Source organism: Lolium rigidum, chromosome 6 (assembly GCF_022539505.1).
Source record: "Lolium rigidum isolate FL_2022 chromosome 6, APGP_CSIRO_Lrig_0.1, whole genome shotgun sequence".
Taxonomy (NCBI): Eukaryota; Viridiplantae; Streptophyta; class Magnoliopsida; order Poales; family Poaceae; genus Lolium; species Lolium rigidum.
Genome location: NC_061513.1, coordinates 353693946 through 353709200, shown reverse-complemented (window position 1 = coordinate 353709200; position 15255 = coordinate 353693946). Strand labels below are relative to the sequence as shown.

General features: G+C 46.6%; 1 protein-coding gene across 1 annotated transcript; it reads left to right on the top strand.

Annotated features, from left to right (window-relative positions):
* The first annotated feature begins 13764 nt into the window (after positions 1-13764).
* Positions 13765-14283, top strand: LOC124664984 (RING-H2 finger protein ATL39-like). The gene has a single exon (XM_047202385.1). The coding sequence runs from the start codon at positions 13765-13767 to the stop codon at positions 14281-14283; it is 519 nt and encodes a 172-aa protein (XP_047058341.1).
* Positions 14284-15255: the final 972 nt, after the last annotated feature.

Below are 15255 nucleotides of genomic sequence, written 5' to 3'. Positions count from 1 at the left end.
CACTTCTGGACATTGCATAAAGCTACTGGACATTAATGGATCAAAGAAATTCATCCAACATAGCAAAAGAGGCAATGCGAAATAAAAGGCAGAATCTGTCAAAACAGAACAGTCCGTAAAGATGGATTTTATTGAGGCACCCGACTTGCTCAAATGAAAATGCCCTAATTGAATGAAAGTTGCGTACATATCTGAGGATCACTCACGTAAATTGGCATAATTTTCTGAGTTACCTACAGAGAATTTGGTCCAGATTCGTGACAGCAAAGAAATCTGTTTCTGCGCAGTAATCCAAATCTAGTATTCACTTTACTATCAAAGACTTTACTTGGCACAACAAAACACAAAACTAAGATAAGGAGAGGTTGCTACAGTAGTAAACAACTTCCAAGACTCAAATATAAAACAAAGTACTGTAGTAAAAACATGGGGTGTCTCCCATAAGCGCTTTTCTTTAACGCCTTTCAGCTAGGCGCGAAAAGTGTATATCAAGTAACATCAAGAGACGAAGCATCAACATCATAATTTGTTCTAATAATAGAATCATAATGTAACTTCATTCTCTTTCTAGGGAAGTGTTCCATACCTTTCTTGAGAGGAAATTGATATTTAATATTACCTTCCTTCATATCAATAGTAGCACCAACAGTTCGAAGAAAAGGTCTTCCCAATATAATGGGGCAAGATGCATTGCATTCAATATCCAAAACAACAAAATCAACGGGGACAAGGTTATTGTTAACCATAATATGAACATTATCAACTCTCCCCAAAGGTTTCTTTTTAGCATTATCAGCGAGATTAACATCCAAATAACAATATGACAGCAACTGGCTCTTCGGCATCTTATTAATAGGTTAGTTCCAGAAAATGCACGAATATGACATAAAGTGTGCATAAAACATTTAGATATCATCAATAATGTAGCATGGAACATAAGAAATTATCGATACGTCGGAGACGTATCATTGACACACCCGAATTCATCGACTAGTCAGAGCAAAGCCTCTCCTTCGACAGGACAGACCACCCGAAAGCCGTCCCTAGACCAGGTCATGCAGCCCTTGTCCTTGAGGCGCAGATTGGAGGGTACAACATGAGCAAAGTATTCATGGATGGAGGAAGTGGCTTGAACCTACTATTCGCCAACACAATGAGAGCAATGGGTTTAACAGTCGACATGCTAAGAGAGTCCGACACAGGGTTCCATGGCATCATACCGACTCGACCCGCTTATTCCCTTGGTAAAAAATCATTGGATGTAGTCTTTAGTATGCCCAACAACTTCAGGAAGGAGAAGATCGAGTTCGAAGTAGTCGACTGGGAGTCTCAATATCACGCCATCCTTGGCAGGCCCGCGTTTGCCAAATTCATGGCCGTAGCTCATTATGCGTACCTAAAACTGAAAATGCCAGGGAACAACGGGACCCCAATAACCGTTCATGGGAGCTTTGCTCGATCAGACACCTGCGATAGGGAGTTCCAGAAGATCGCTTCAAAGTTCGGTGCCAAGGAAGAACTCAATGCAATCGACGCTGCCACAGATCATACGCAACCACCAGCCGACAATCGAAACGTAAGATCCGATGAATTCGATGCTACAAAGGAAGCCAAGAAGCTGCAGGTGCATCCCACTGACCCGAAGAAAACGGTCAATACGTCGGCTGACCTTACGGTCGCATAGGAAGGCGCGCTCATCGAGTTCCTCCGTGAGCGCTGGGAGATATTTGCATGGGAACCATCCGACATGCCGGGTATCCCCGGGGAACTCGCCGAGCACGCCCTTAATGTTGACCCGACAGACCAAACCAGTCACGGCAGATCAATGTGCCGATTTTCCGAACCCAAGAGGAGAGCAATTGGCGAGGAAGTCAATCGACTCCGTAAAGCAGGATTCATCCGAGAGCTCAAGGAATCTGAGTGGGTGGCCAACCCTGACATGGTGCCCAAAAAGGACACCACCGCTCTGCGTATGTGTATCGACTACACCAGCCTCAACAAACACTGTCCAAAGGACCACTTCCCACTGCCTCGTATTGATCAGATAGTCGACTCCACAGTCGGATGTGATCGCCTCTCCTTCCTTGATGCGTACTCCGGATACAATCAGATCAAGCTGAAGAAAGAAGACCAGGAGCTAACCGCGTTCATCACCCCACACGGCGTTTTCTGTTACAACGTCATGACCTTCGGGTTGAAAAACGCAGGAGCAACTTATCAACGTTGCATGCAGGCCTGCCTTGGAGAGCAGATCGGGAGGAACATCGAAGTCTACATCGACGATATTGTGGTGAAGACGAAGCACGCTACCACCCTCGTCGATGACTTGCGGGAAACCTTCGACAACTTAGACAAGTATAAAATCAAGTTGAATCCCAAAAAATGCTTCTTTGGAGTGCCGGGGGCAAGTACTCGGGTACTTCATCTCAGCCGGAGGGATTGAAGCCAACCCCTTGAAAATCAAAGCCATTCTCGATATGGAGCCGCCAAAGAATCGCACCAAGTGCAGACAATTAGCGAGACGATTAGCAGGCGCTCAGCAGGTTCACCGCCAAGCTAGGAGAAAAAGCTTTGCCTTTCTACAATTTGATGAAAAAATCAGAAAAGTTCGAGTGGACAAAGGAGGCGCAGGAATCCTTCGACAATCTAAAGAAAATCTTGTCGACATCTCCAGTCCTTGTAACCCCCCGTGAGAAGGAAACACTGCTCATGTATATAGCTGCAATAGCCCAAGTCTTTAGCAGCGTCTTGGTCGTCGAACGAGAAGAAGCTGGGAGAGTTCATGGCGTACAGAGGCCCGTTTACTATCTCAGTGAAGTGCTCACACCCGCGAGACAGAGGTACCCCCATCATCAGAAGCTAGCATACGCAGTATGGAGGTCAGCCCGCAAGTTACGGCACTACTTCACAGAGCACCCAATTATCGTCGTGAGCGAAGCGCCACTGAAAAGCATAATGACTAATCCGGAGGCCACAGGTCGAGTGTCCCAATGGGCTATCGAGATAGCACCACACGACATAACTTACGTCAATCGAACAGCCATAAAATCCCAAATCCTCCCGGATTTCGTGGCGGATTGGATCCAGTCACAGACGCCAGCAGCACCCGACATGTCGGGGTCATGGGTAATGTACTTCGACGGGTCGAAACGGAGTACAGGTACAGGAGCAGGAGTGGTGTTAATATCACCGCAGGGAGATAAGATGAAGTATATATTACGTATGAACTTCTCTCTGCCGACGAACAATGAAGCAGAATACGAAGCGCTGCTGCACGGAATGAAGATGGCAAAGGCATGCGGGGCAACTCGCCTAGAAATTTACGGAGACTCGAACTTGGTGGTGCAGCAGTCGATGAACCTGTGCGACGCGGTCAGCGACAACATGATCGCCTATCGGCAGCTGTATCAAAATATGGAAGCTAAATTCGAAGGATGTGAGCTCAAACATATTGGCAGAGCCAGCAACGAGGAAGCCGACACTCTGGCAAACATCGGGTCCATGTGCTCCCCTATTCCAGACGGAGTGTTTTACGAAGTGATCGCTCAGCGATCGATAAAAGAGAAGGCGTCGGCACCTCCAAAACCGTCGGCTGATGAATTAGAGGCAAGCTCGCAGCAAGCTGCCGAAGAATCTCCAACTCCTCCCGCTGAACAAGTCCTCCTCCTCGAGCCACTATGGACCAAGCCGTTCCTAGCGTATCTAACGAAGCAGGAGTTACCAGAAGATCCAGTGGAAGCAAGACGAATCGTCACACGATCAAAAGCCTTCACCATAGTAAATGGCGAACTTTACAAATGCAGCATTTCTGGTATTTTCCAAAGATGTATCGCCATTGACGATGGAAGAGCACTGTTGCGTGAGATACATGAAGGAACCTGCGGACATCACGCAGGAAGCATGGCCCTCGTGGCGAAGGCCTTCAGGGCGGGATTTTCGCGGCCAACGGCGGCATCGGATGCTCGAGACCTGGTCATGAAGTGCGACCCCTGCCAACGGTTTTCACCAAAACCGCACGCCCCTGCGACAGATTTGATGACGATACCACTGGCGTGGCCCTTTGCTCAATGGGGACTCGACCAAGTTGGACCATTGCCGAGGTCGTCACCTGGAGGACACACGTACTTACTGGTCGAAGTCGACAAGTTCACCAAGTGGATCGAGGCAGTACCTGTACGAAATCAAAAATCTAAAACAGCAGTTCAATTCTTCAAAGGAATAACCTGTCGATTTGGTATGCCTCACAGTATCGTCACAGACAACGGAACCAACTTTGACTCCAAAGAGTTTCGGAAATTTTGCGACGACGGAGGAATCAAATTAAAGTTCGCATCGAGTGGACCATCCACGAGACCAATGGCCGAGTGGAAAGGATCAACGGTCTCATAGGGGATGGCCTCAAGAAACGCCTTACAGTGCGAGTCGGAGCTCGGGTCGAAGAGTTACCGTCCGTACTCTGGAGTTTGCGTACTACACCTAACAGGTCGACTCAGTACACCCCGTTCTTCTTGGTGCACGGAGCCGAGGCTGTCCTACCAGCCGACGTTCAGTTCGAAGCACCACAAGTGACAGCATACACGGAATCCTCTTCCAATATCGCGCTACAGGATGTTGTGGACCTCCTCGACGAAGCACGAGACATTGCCTTGGCAAGAACGACGGTATACCAACAGGCGTTGAGAAATTATCACAGCCGACGAATACGCAGTCGAAGCTTTAATGTCGGGGATATGGTATTTCGGCTGAAGCAAGAGAGACCCTTGAAACTTGAATCCCCATGGGAAGGACCATACATCGTCACGGAAGTGATACCAGGAGGAGCCTATCGGCTCAAAAACCCAGCTTCAGGAAAAGACGTTGAGAATCCATGGAACATCGCGCATTTACGACGGTTCTATACATAGGTACGATTGTTTTTAATTACTCGACAGCCCTTAAGGTTGCTTTTGCACTATGAATAAAAGTTCTAATCAGGTTTTCTACCTTTTTTTTCTTGCTCCAGGCCTCATCACCCGAACATACCGTATGGGACCCTACCATTGGCTCTTACTCCCATCGGGAGCGCTGGCCTAAAAAAATACGCTCACACAGTGTCATTAATTAAATACTCCCATCGGGAGCTAAGATTAATGACGCACAAAAACAACCAATCCAAGCCTCGAAAAAATACACGAGTGCTGCGAGTCGATGGTTACATTATCACAAAATAAGGCTCAAACCGGTGCACCGCGTGACGAAGCCAAGCGTCTAATTCCCTCGACTAAGTCGATGGGTCTCGCTCTTATAAAACTTACATATAGCCTTCGCAATAACATTGCATAATTCAACAAAGTCGTCGAGAGAGCAGGTTGAACTGATCACTCAGCCGCCCTCGACAATAAAGTATCAATCAAACTAACATAGCGTGCAACGTACGCAGTAAATTTGTACAAAACAATCTTATGTAGGTATAAGGTTATTACATTCATGATCGGGCTCCCCGGTCCCAGTGGGCCTTTAGATCCTTCTCAAGGCATGACTCCATCCGAGAAACAATGGTGTAAGCAGGACCTCTAGCAACATCATAATATTGGCCTAAACTCCTCTCAGTGTTTGCTACGGCTCCCAAGTCTAAAGATGGATGGCACGCCAATATCGAAGCAAAGGCAAGCTCAGCACCAGCCAGGAGTTCTTTCCGCACCAACTGTCGAATCCTTTCGGGAGACTTGAATTGGGTGAACAAGGCAGATAAGGTTTCGGGTGCTTGGTCCGAGAGGAACAAGGTGTTCCAAACCATCGTGAGATGAGCGTGGAACTTATCAAAGTAATAATGCGCCTTCCCCACCCGGTACTTAAACTTCGCCATGACAACAGCCTTCGGACGATGCAGCCATAAATCATTCTTCGGGTGCGCAACGTCAATCATCGCCTCGACCTCTTCATGGATCTTCTTGTTCTCCTCAGTTGCATCTGAAGCTACGACTGGAAAAGGAATGAATGTCCGTTAAAAGAACATTCAAGCTATGTCAGAAATCAGAAGATGGGCTAATACTTACAGCCCAAACTTTCGGTAGCAACATGAAGACCATCGAGAACGTACTGTTCGATAGCAGTCGCCATCTCTCCCTTTTTCTTCACCAAGACTGCCATCGCGCGAAGAGAAGTGATGTCTTTATTTAGACAAGACACTTGGTCACGTAAGCAGCGAACAAGGCCTGATTCATCGTTACTCGAAGGGTTCGAAAAAAGCTCGGCACGGGAAGAAGATGAAGGAATCTGCAGCACAGTCCCTAGTTCAGACAAGCATTAACATAAAAACTCCCATCGGGAGCGCTTGGCATATATGATACATTCAAAAGGATGTTCGAATTGGCAACGAGCCGAATTAAAACTGGACTACGTCAAGTTATGGATGATCTTATTTACAACAAGTCAAACAACAGTTCAAGGGTTCGCTGATGATGAACCAGGGGCAGACTCAGGAATAGGCTTGGCTTGTGCTTCATCCACCAGCTTCAGAAGTTGGTTGGCACAAGTTATTGCCGATCTTTTGAAAGGCTCAAGGTCGACTAAATGGTTGTCATCATCGACAAGCAATGCCTTAGATAACTTCTCCAATTCTGACCCCATCCCATGGCCCATGAGCAACTGGAAAGTAAGAACCGCCCCAACTAAGCGGCTACGGCGTTTCAATACCTCCACAGGCTCGGAAGGATCAACAAGGAAAGCATCCGCCATCTCGTCGAGAGTCTTGTCCTGCTTCATCTTCGGGAAGATCATCGAGTATAGCCTCGACAACGCTCCTTTGGTCTTTTGCAGAAGTCCAAGGACTTGGACATTAGACTCAGCGGCAAGCGATAAGGCATCGGCTGTAGAGTCCTCCAGAAGCTAATGACGTTGAGTGACAGTTATGTCGGCGGCCTCTGAAAGAAAGACAGATCAATAATCAATGAAGAAACACCAAGAAAGAAACGGTGTACCATGGATTTACCTAATAAATCCTTGATGGATTCGCGGAGGACGCCTTCCTTCTTGTCGACTGCAGCCGCCGCCGCACGCCTGGCGTCTTGTTCATCTTCCATCTGCTGCTTTAGCTTCTTCACCTCCTCCTTCAGCAAGGCGTTCTCATTCTTGGCGTCGGTAGCAAGCCTGTTGGCTTCAAGCACCTGGTCAGCCGAAGATCTGATAGTCTTTCGAAGTTGGGAGTTTTCAGCCTCAAGTCGGGTGAATTGTTCAGCGAAATCCGCTACAGCATCGACTGTAGCGTAAATCGGCTGCAGCAAGAAAAACCAAGAGGACCCAGTCGACAGAAACTCGACAAAGCAGTGCAGATTAAATACTTACATGATCACGACCAGCCGACAGAGAGGGAGCATCGCCAGGAGGAATGACTTTCGATCTCGGAATCTTCTCTACACCTGTTCGCGAGGGAGGTGTCGACTTGGCGGGAGAGGGATTCGATTCCTTAGCCGATGCCGCTCTCCCAGAGGCTAACTTGGCCCTCTTCGCGAGAGGAACTTCGTCATCATCATCAGAGCTACTTAAGTGCAGTGCACGGTTAGCGTACAAAATGATAGGAAATAAATCAGGAAAAGAGTATAAATGCTCACGGAGTCCAGATCATCTTCGCTGCGAAGAAACTTGTTGAACTCCTCTTAGCGAGGAGGAGGCGAAGCGGTTCCATCGGCATCATTATCTCCTCCGCTAGGACTTGATTCAGCCGTTGTAATGAAATCGTCGTGTATCACGCTTACGGCGCCTCGCTCTCGAGGAAGGCATCATCCTCGGCAGCTTCTTCCTCTTGGACATCGCTGTCCTCGAGGGCATGCTGAGAGTCCTCGGTCCCCTCAGAATCATCATCGTCATCCTCTAGTACCACACCGCTTTCGGGTGTAGGAGGATAGCATTGAGCAACGGCGGGGGCCTGTCGAAGAAAAGAAATTTGTGAGACACAACGGAAAAAGGAGTAACAACAGCAAGCAAAGAGAGGCAGAGATTACCTCGGTCGGGAGATGGTCAAAATCGTAAGGAGGACGAGCCGATGTCAAGATGATGTTATCCTTCATACTAAGGCACGTCAAGCGGCGAACCTCGTCCCGAAGCTCATTCGCCGACAGGTCGGCAGAGCTGATCCTCGACTTGTCGGTCTTGCCGGTGTAAAGCCATAGCTGGTGGGGTCGAGTCAGCAGCGGCTGCAGTCGACGTTGTAAGAACACTGAAAGTACTTCAGTGCCGCACATCGTCAAGCCTCCCGTGTTCTTCAGGACGACGACCCGCTCAAATAGTCTGTCGGCTGTCGCCCTCTCTTCGGGAGAAAGGGCGTTTCACCGAGACTTTTCCGGTGAGCCACCAAGACATCATCGAAGTGAGGGAGATTCGAGCGCCGCCCGGGCACTATGGGATCACGCAGGTAAAACCACTTGTTGCGCCAGCCCTGGACGGACTCCTTCATTGGATAATCGAAGTAGTCGACCTCCTTCCTAACAACAAAGACAACGCCACCGACGACGGGGGGGCCATTGCTGTCATTGTGGCGCTTCACATAGAAGATCTTCCTCCAAAGACCCCAGTGAGGGTCAATGCCGAGGAAGGCCTCGCAAAGAGTGATGAAGATAGAGAGATGGAGGATGGAGTTTGGGGTCAGCTGCCAGAGCTGGATCCCGTAAACGAAAAGAAGGGAGCGAAGGAACTCGTGGGCCGGAAGAGAAAGACCATGGAACAAAAAGGCAACGAACATGACAGTGAAACCCTTCGGGGGCTTTGGGCGAGAAACCGCACCTGGAAGACGAATATCATCCTCATATGCGGAGATGAAGCCGAGGGCGCGCAGCTTGTTGATGTCGCGATTGGAAATGGCGGAGGCACTCCAATCACGGCTAACCTTGGCCGCGTCCGAAGTGCTGGCACCCTTCTTCTTGCCCATGGCGACTGAAGCTCTTGAGGGAAGAACAGAGGAAGCACGAAAGGACGGGCGAAGAAGATGAGCAGTAGGAGGCGTGAAAAGAAAAAGTGAGAAGGCCCCCTATTTATGTCGTAAAAATTGAGGCGAGATCGTGGCCATAACTCCACAAACGTCGCGGGAGGTGGAGCATATCTAGCTGTACACGTGGCGCTTAATGAAGGAACGGAACCGGCGGCCCATTATTCCCACGTTTGCGTGAAAATCGAGGAGGCACCTCGGTCGCTGCGCATGCACTGGTCAAATCCTAGAAACTGCCCGCGCAGAACTAGGGTGGGCCCGTTAGGTCAAGTCCCGTCAACCAGGCCACAACAGTGGCACGTCATCAATGACATCATGGATGTATTCAAAAGCAGTCGAAGGAATAAAAAGGTATCGGATGGTGAACTTGAGTCTACGCACGGATTGCAAGCATCCGCACCTAGACTCGTGGGCTACTCCCATCGGGAGCGCTGGACGCGCACCCGATAGAATGAAGATTCGAAGGGAAAAGGCCTTGAAGGAAGAGATAATTGTTCGACTCGAGTCCGCACCCGGTTGCAAGCACCCGTGCCCAGACTCGGGGGCTACTCCCATCGGGAGCGCTGGGCGCGCACCCGATAGAACTTTTTCGCACTCCAGGATCATGCCCGGGGACTTGATTCTGTATAGGGTAACGTTGTTTTTCCATCGGCAGTTAACCAGCAAAAGCTGGGCACGTTACTCATTATCCCTTGCATAAGGAAAGTACATCGGATGACCCACGAAGACTCGCGGAAAAACTTCGGCAGAGCAAAATGTTCGAGTGGTACAACTTGAGTCTACGCACGGATTGCAAGCATCCGTACCTAGACTCGGGGGCTACTCCCATCGGGAGCGCTGACGCGCACCCGACAGAAGAAGATGATGCAGATTCAATAAGAACTAGAACAGTCAAGGAGAAGAGCATTGGGTGGAGGCACGCTTTAGTCTCTACCCGAACTACCTTCGGCTAGACACTCGGGGGCTACTGACGTGGGCATTACCCTTCGGGTAACCAATGTTGCCCTATCCTGTATTTCCTAGTTGGAGGCCCATGAAGTCACTCGACGGCAAGATGGGCCACTAGGACGGTGCAGCGAAAGATTCCTTGAAGTACAAGACGCGGAAGGAGCCGAGCAAGGAAAGTCTAGAGATAGATCTACTGTAAACCTAGTCGTACTCGATTAGACCTCTTGAGACCTGACCTCCTATATAAAGGCCAAGAGAGGGGCTGTCGAGGGACACAATCAATCTTAGCGATCTTAGCCAACAGAAGCTTAAAGCTAGGTCACCTTAGCGCTTAGCCATCTCGACGAGATCTCAGCCGAACTATTCGGCACCCCATTGTAACCCGTTATCATCATAATCAAGAACAGACAGGCAGGACGTAAGGGTTTTACCTCATCGAGGGCCCCGAACCTGGGTAAATCGCTCTCCCCGCTTGTCTGTGAACCGATGTCTCGTGTCAGCTTGTAGGATTCCATCAACCCTAAGCCCCTATCAGAGGGCATTGCCGAGAAGCACCCTCAGCAATGAGTGTGCACATCATTAAACTCTAATGGGTGCTAGTGTTGCTTCCAAATAATAAGAGTCATGGAATACATGCTCGACCGGTACTTTCACAAATTTTTCATCCTTTGGATCAGTGCCTAAACTCTCTATTCCTATTCCTTCTACTCCTAAAAATCTAGTGGTAAACCTTGGAGAGTATCCATTCTTATTCCTTGATGTTGGATAAGAACTACTCGCTCTCGTCCTTGCCTTCTTGCTCCTTAGCTCGTCTTTCCCTCAGGCTCTTTCTCACTGGCTAGTGTGTGTTTCTAATTTAAGCTAGGCTATGGGTTGTGAGGCTATGGGGTCGTGGGTCATAGATATTTATAGTATGCCCTCGTGACTATGACATTGACACCTCAATGCCATGCATTGGATACTAAGGTGCTTGCATTATTATTAATCTTCTCTCTAATGTGGTCTCTGGTGTATGTGTGATGTATCTATGGGTATTTAACTCATTTATAGGTCGGTTGTGAGTTAGCCTAAACAGGCATGTCAGTTTACTGATTATTTTTTTGTCTCGGGATCAATTCGAACAATTACAAGGGGCTTTTCCTTTTATGAATTATTTTCTGTAATGATACTTGTGATCTTAAATAGATTTTGCTGGAATGTTTAAGGAATAATTTCCTATGTATCACTGACTTCCTATTTGGTCTTGCTAGATTATTTAGTTATACATAAGACTTGTCAAATGTTCTGATTAACTAAATAATGTTCATTTTGTTCATTGTTATTCTCTGCGAGCTTTGGATCCAAGTAAAAAATGTTTAGAGAGTTTTTTGACTGTTGCCTTAAGTTGGATTCAAATTATTTTGGCCTAAGTTGCCTAAGATGTCTATTCCTATCCCTTGTTGCCTTTATTGATTACTATTGTTGCCTAAGATAAGATGTCGAGCATGATCTTGTGAACTTCAAAACTTTTGTCGTTGCCCCTATGCTAAGTTAATGGACTGGATGGTTCGAAGGACCCTCTGTTTTGATGTTTAAAATCCCAGATATGTTTTTAATGATTCCAGGAGTTCTTCTTAAAATCTCTTTCTTTACATTCTATAAGAAATGGATTCACCAAAGGTGAACCCAACAGTTTAACATAACCATTTCATTTTGTCTGTCCTTTTTTTGTATTGCGGGTTTGAGAAGATTGAGATGAATGTGAAGATAGGAATGTAGACATGACTTATTTTTCATTTTTGTGTAATTTGCAGTAGGGTTTTACTTCTGGAATTTTATATGTCTTGATTCATCTTGTAAATTACTATGTATTTATTTTTGGATGAATAAAAATTCAATTTGGAACATTGTCAATTTTTCTTGTATTTTTGTCATTTTTATTTGATTTATTATGAATGTTTTAATTTGAATCCAAGTTCGAGTAATTTAAACTTCAAATTTTGAATTCAATTCTTATATGATATTTGAGATCATTTGTATGTGTTATTTTGAAATATCTGTGAATATATACAAAAGACATAGGTCTTGGTTAAGAGTATTTGAATTCAAATAAAGTGTGTTGAAAATTGACTTTAAATTGTGAATCAATCAACTGGTACAACTAATTGCAAGAGTTCAAAATATTAAGGTGATGTTATTTTCCCCACATTTCTTAAATGTACAAAGGTCATGTTGAAATTTGAAATCAAATCCTGTTGTTACCCTAGGTCAAATCCAAGACTAGAGTTCAAACTCAATCACTCTGTCTTTCCAAAACAAAAGTTTGAAAATTCCCCTCATTTTGAGATGTATGAGCTGCAAATGCACATATTCTACTTCTACCTTCCGAAATCCTATTCTTCAGAGTGTTACAACTATGTCTTTCTTGGTGAATCCCTCATCTCTTCGTCTAGAAAAAGAGACAACCCACAATCTCTCGCCCAGGGGCAGAAGCTGATTACCACACTATCGCGAGTCTTGCTGAATGTTGCCGGCTTCGACAACTTCTTGGTGAGCTTCACTTCGATATACCCAACGCTACTGTGGTGTACTGCGATGACATATCAGTTGTGTATCTCACTCAGAACCCTTTCATCATTATCATTGATGTACAAAACATATTGAATTAGATATTCATTTTGTACGCGAAAAGGTCTCTCTGTTAGCTTCGTGTTCTACATGTGCCGACCTCTCAACAATTTGCTGACGTCATAACAAAAAGCTTGCCCACTGCAATGTTTGAAGTTTTTTGATCCAGTATGTCTATCACCAGCAACACTCAGACTGCAGGGGTGCTGGAAATCTGAAATAACTAGATATGGCATGTACGGTATGTGTGTATAAGAAAACCCTAGGCTACGTATAGTACACGTGTACGACTCTCCTAGGGTTTTGCCACGCCCCATACCCCTATATGTCATGAGATCAATAAAATCATCTTGCATCTCAATCTTTTCTCTCCAGTTTACCCATACAACATGGTTTCGGTACACTACTCCCTACGTACAATTACTTTGCATCCTAGGTTTAGTCAAAATCAAAGTTCAAAGTTTGACCAAATAGTTTGAGAAAATATCAACATCTACAGTGTAAAATCTATACTCCCTCCTTAGTTTACTAGTCTTCTCCGTATCCCTAGGTCACCAATTTGACCTATATAATTTAAATTATATAATACAAAAATTATATCATCAGAAAATAGAACATCTAAACTTTCTAATGATATGATTTTATAATATATAAGTAATGATAATTTGATCAAATTTACGATCTAGAAATACGTGTACGCCTAATAAACTGTGAGGGAGGGAGTACTATTAGAACCGTCATAAATTAGTAAACCTACGTATTATATACATTTGATATTACAAACTTTGATGTTTTTATCATATATTATTGGTTATAAACATGACAGAATTTGACTTTGACTTAACCCAAAACCCGAAGAAAATAATAAAGGAGGGAGTATATACCAGATTCATTCACTTAATTGAAATAATAATATCAGAATAGTTAGCTCGCCTATTGGTAATACTAGTAGTACTCTACGTAGTACAGGTATCAGAATTCAGAAAATCGACGTCACAGATACTCCTGTACACGTACGCATATACTCCCCTTGGCCATCTGTGACGTCCCACCCGGCTCCGGCTCCTTTATATACGGCCTCCGCGCCGTTTCGCCCCAGCAGAAACGCCACCTAAAGAAAAAGAAACGCGCATATCTCGCGTGCACAGTTCAAAACCTGCTGGGTTCCCACGCCGGCCTGCCGGCGAGGAAGCCGTTCGAGATCGAAGCCATTTTCGTGCACGCGAGCGACGAGTTAGCTAGTCTTCACCATGAACGCGCCGACGTCGTGGCTGTTCACGGACACCTCCAGGTACAGCACCCGGTCGCGGGTGCTCTTCATCGGCCTCTCCTTCGCCATCGGCCTCGCCACCTTCCTCCTCTACCTCGCCGTCTGGTACGCCTGCCGCACCCGCAGCCAGCGCGCCGAGGATCCGGAGGCCGGCGGCGCCTCGCCGGGGCCCGAGCGCCGCGGGATGAGCGACGCCGCCATCGCCGCGCTCCCGACGTTCAAGTACGAGATCCCCACCATCGTCCCGGGGGCCGACGACACGCAGGCTGCGGCGGACTGCGCGGTGTGCCTCGGGCAGGTGGAGGGCGGCGAGACGGTGCGGCGGCTGCCCAAGTGCGCGCATTTGTTCCACGCCGAGTGCGTCGACGCCTGGCTGCGCGCGCACACCACGTGCCCCATGTGCCGCGCCGCCGTCGGCCCGGCCGCAGCCGCCGCCTCCAAGAAGGGCGCCACACCGGCCGACGCGGCGGCGACGGTGGAGGCGCTGCCACCTGCCTAGGGTCGCGTGGCCGCAGCTTAGGCTCGACGCGCTTCTAGCTTTATCGGGAAGGGTGTGCTGAACCGCGTGATTGAAGAGCAAGTAGTAGCTACGTTCAGTGATCAGTCGACTAGGTAGCTAGGTAGGACGATATAGAGGCCTAATCTGTCGAGGGTGATTAGTTTGGTTTGTACTTACGTAGTACTACGTGTACAGGAGTATCTGTGACGTTTTGTTCTGGTATTTGTAGTAGCAATAGGTGAGCCTGCTATTCTCAGTACTCCTGTCGTAAAATATGTTGTGTATGAGAACGGCGCAAATCTGGCCTGCACACCGATCCATCCTACATTTGCTTTGAGACTAGCACCTCAAAGTTATTTTTTGCATAGGGTGGAGAAATGGAGGCCGAGCTCATGTAGCTTTTTACTTTTAAATGCTTATTACTATTTGTCTTTCAAAATTTCAAAAGAAATCTAGAAAAAACTTGTAGAGATAGTCAATGATGTACACTATAAACCTCTAAAATCTAAATATGTACTAGCTTATATTCTACGCTACATAAAAATAACAAAATATGGCTAGGTATATAATGTTGCACTATTCACTACCAAATTTGTCAGGTTTTGTCATTTTTATATAGCTTAGAATACAAAGTAGTTGTTAAGATTTTATACGTCTATGCTATACATTAATAGCTACCTCTAGAATTTTGTTTCGGATTTCTTTTTGAAACAATGAAATTCGAATTTTGGGTGTTATAAAATAAAGAGATACATGTAGCTCGGTCTATGTTTTGAGTTTCCTGTTAGACTGCCCACAATACTCCCTCGTAGTACAAATTGATGGATTTAATTTGTAGTGTGTAAGAGCAAATCTATAGTAGGACTCCTAAAATGTCCCCCAAAGAGATTTATGGCAGGTCGGACACTTAATCTTATCCCGTCACGCGTCCCAAATATTGCCCATCCCCTGCGCACACAAGGGCTCTAATAG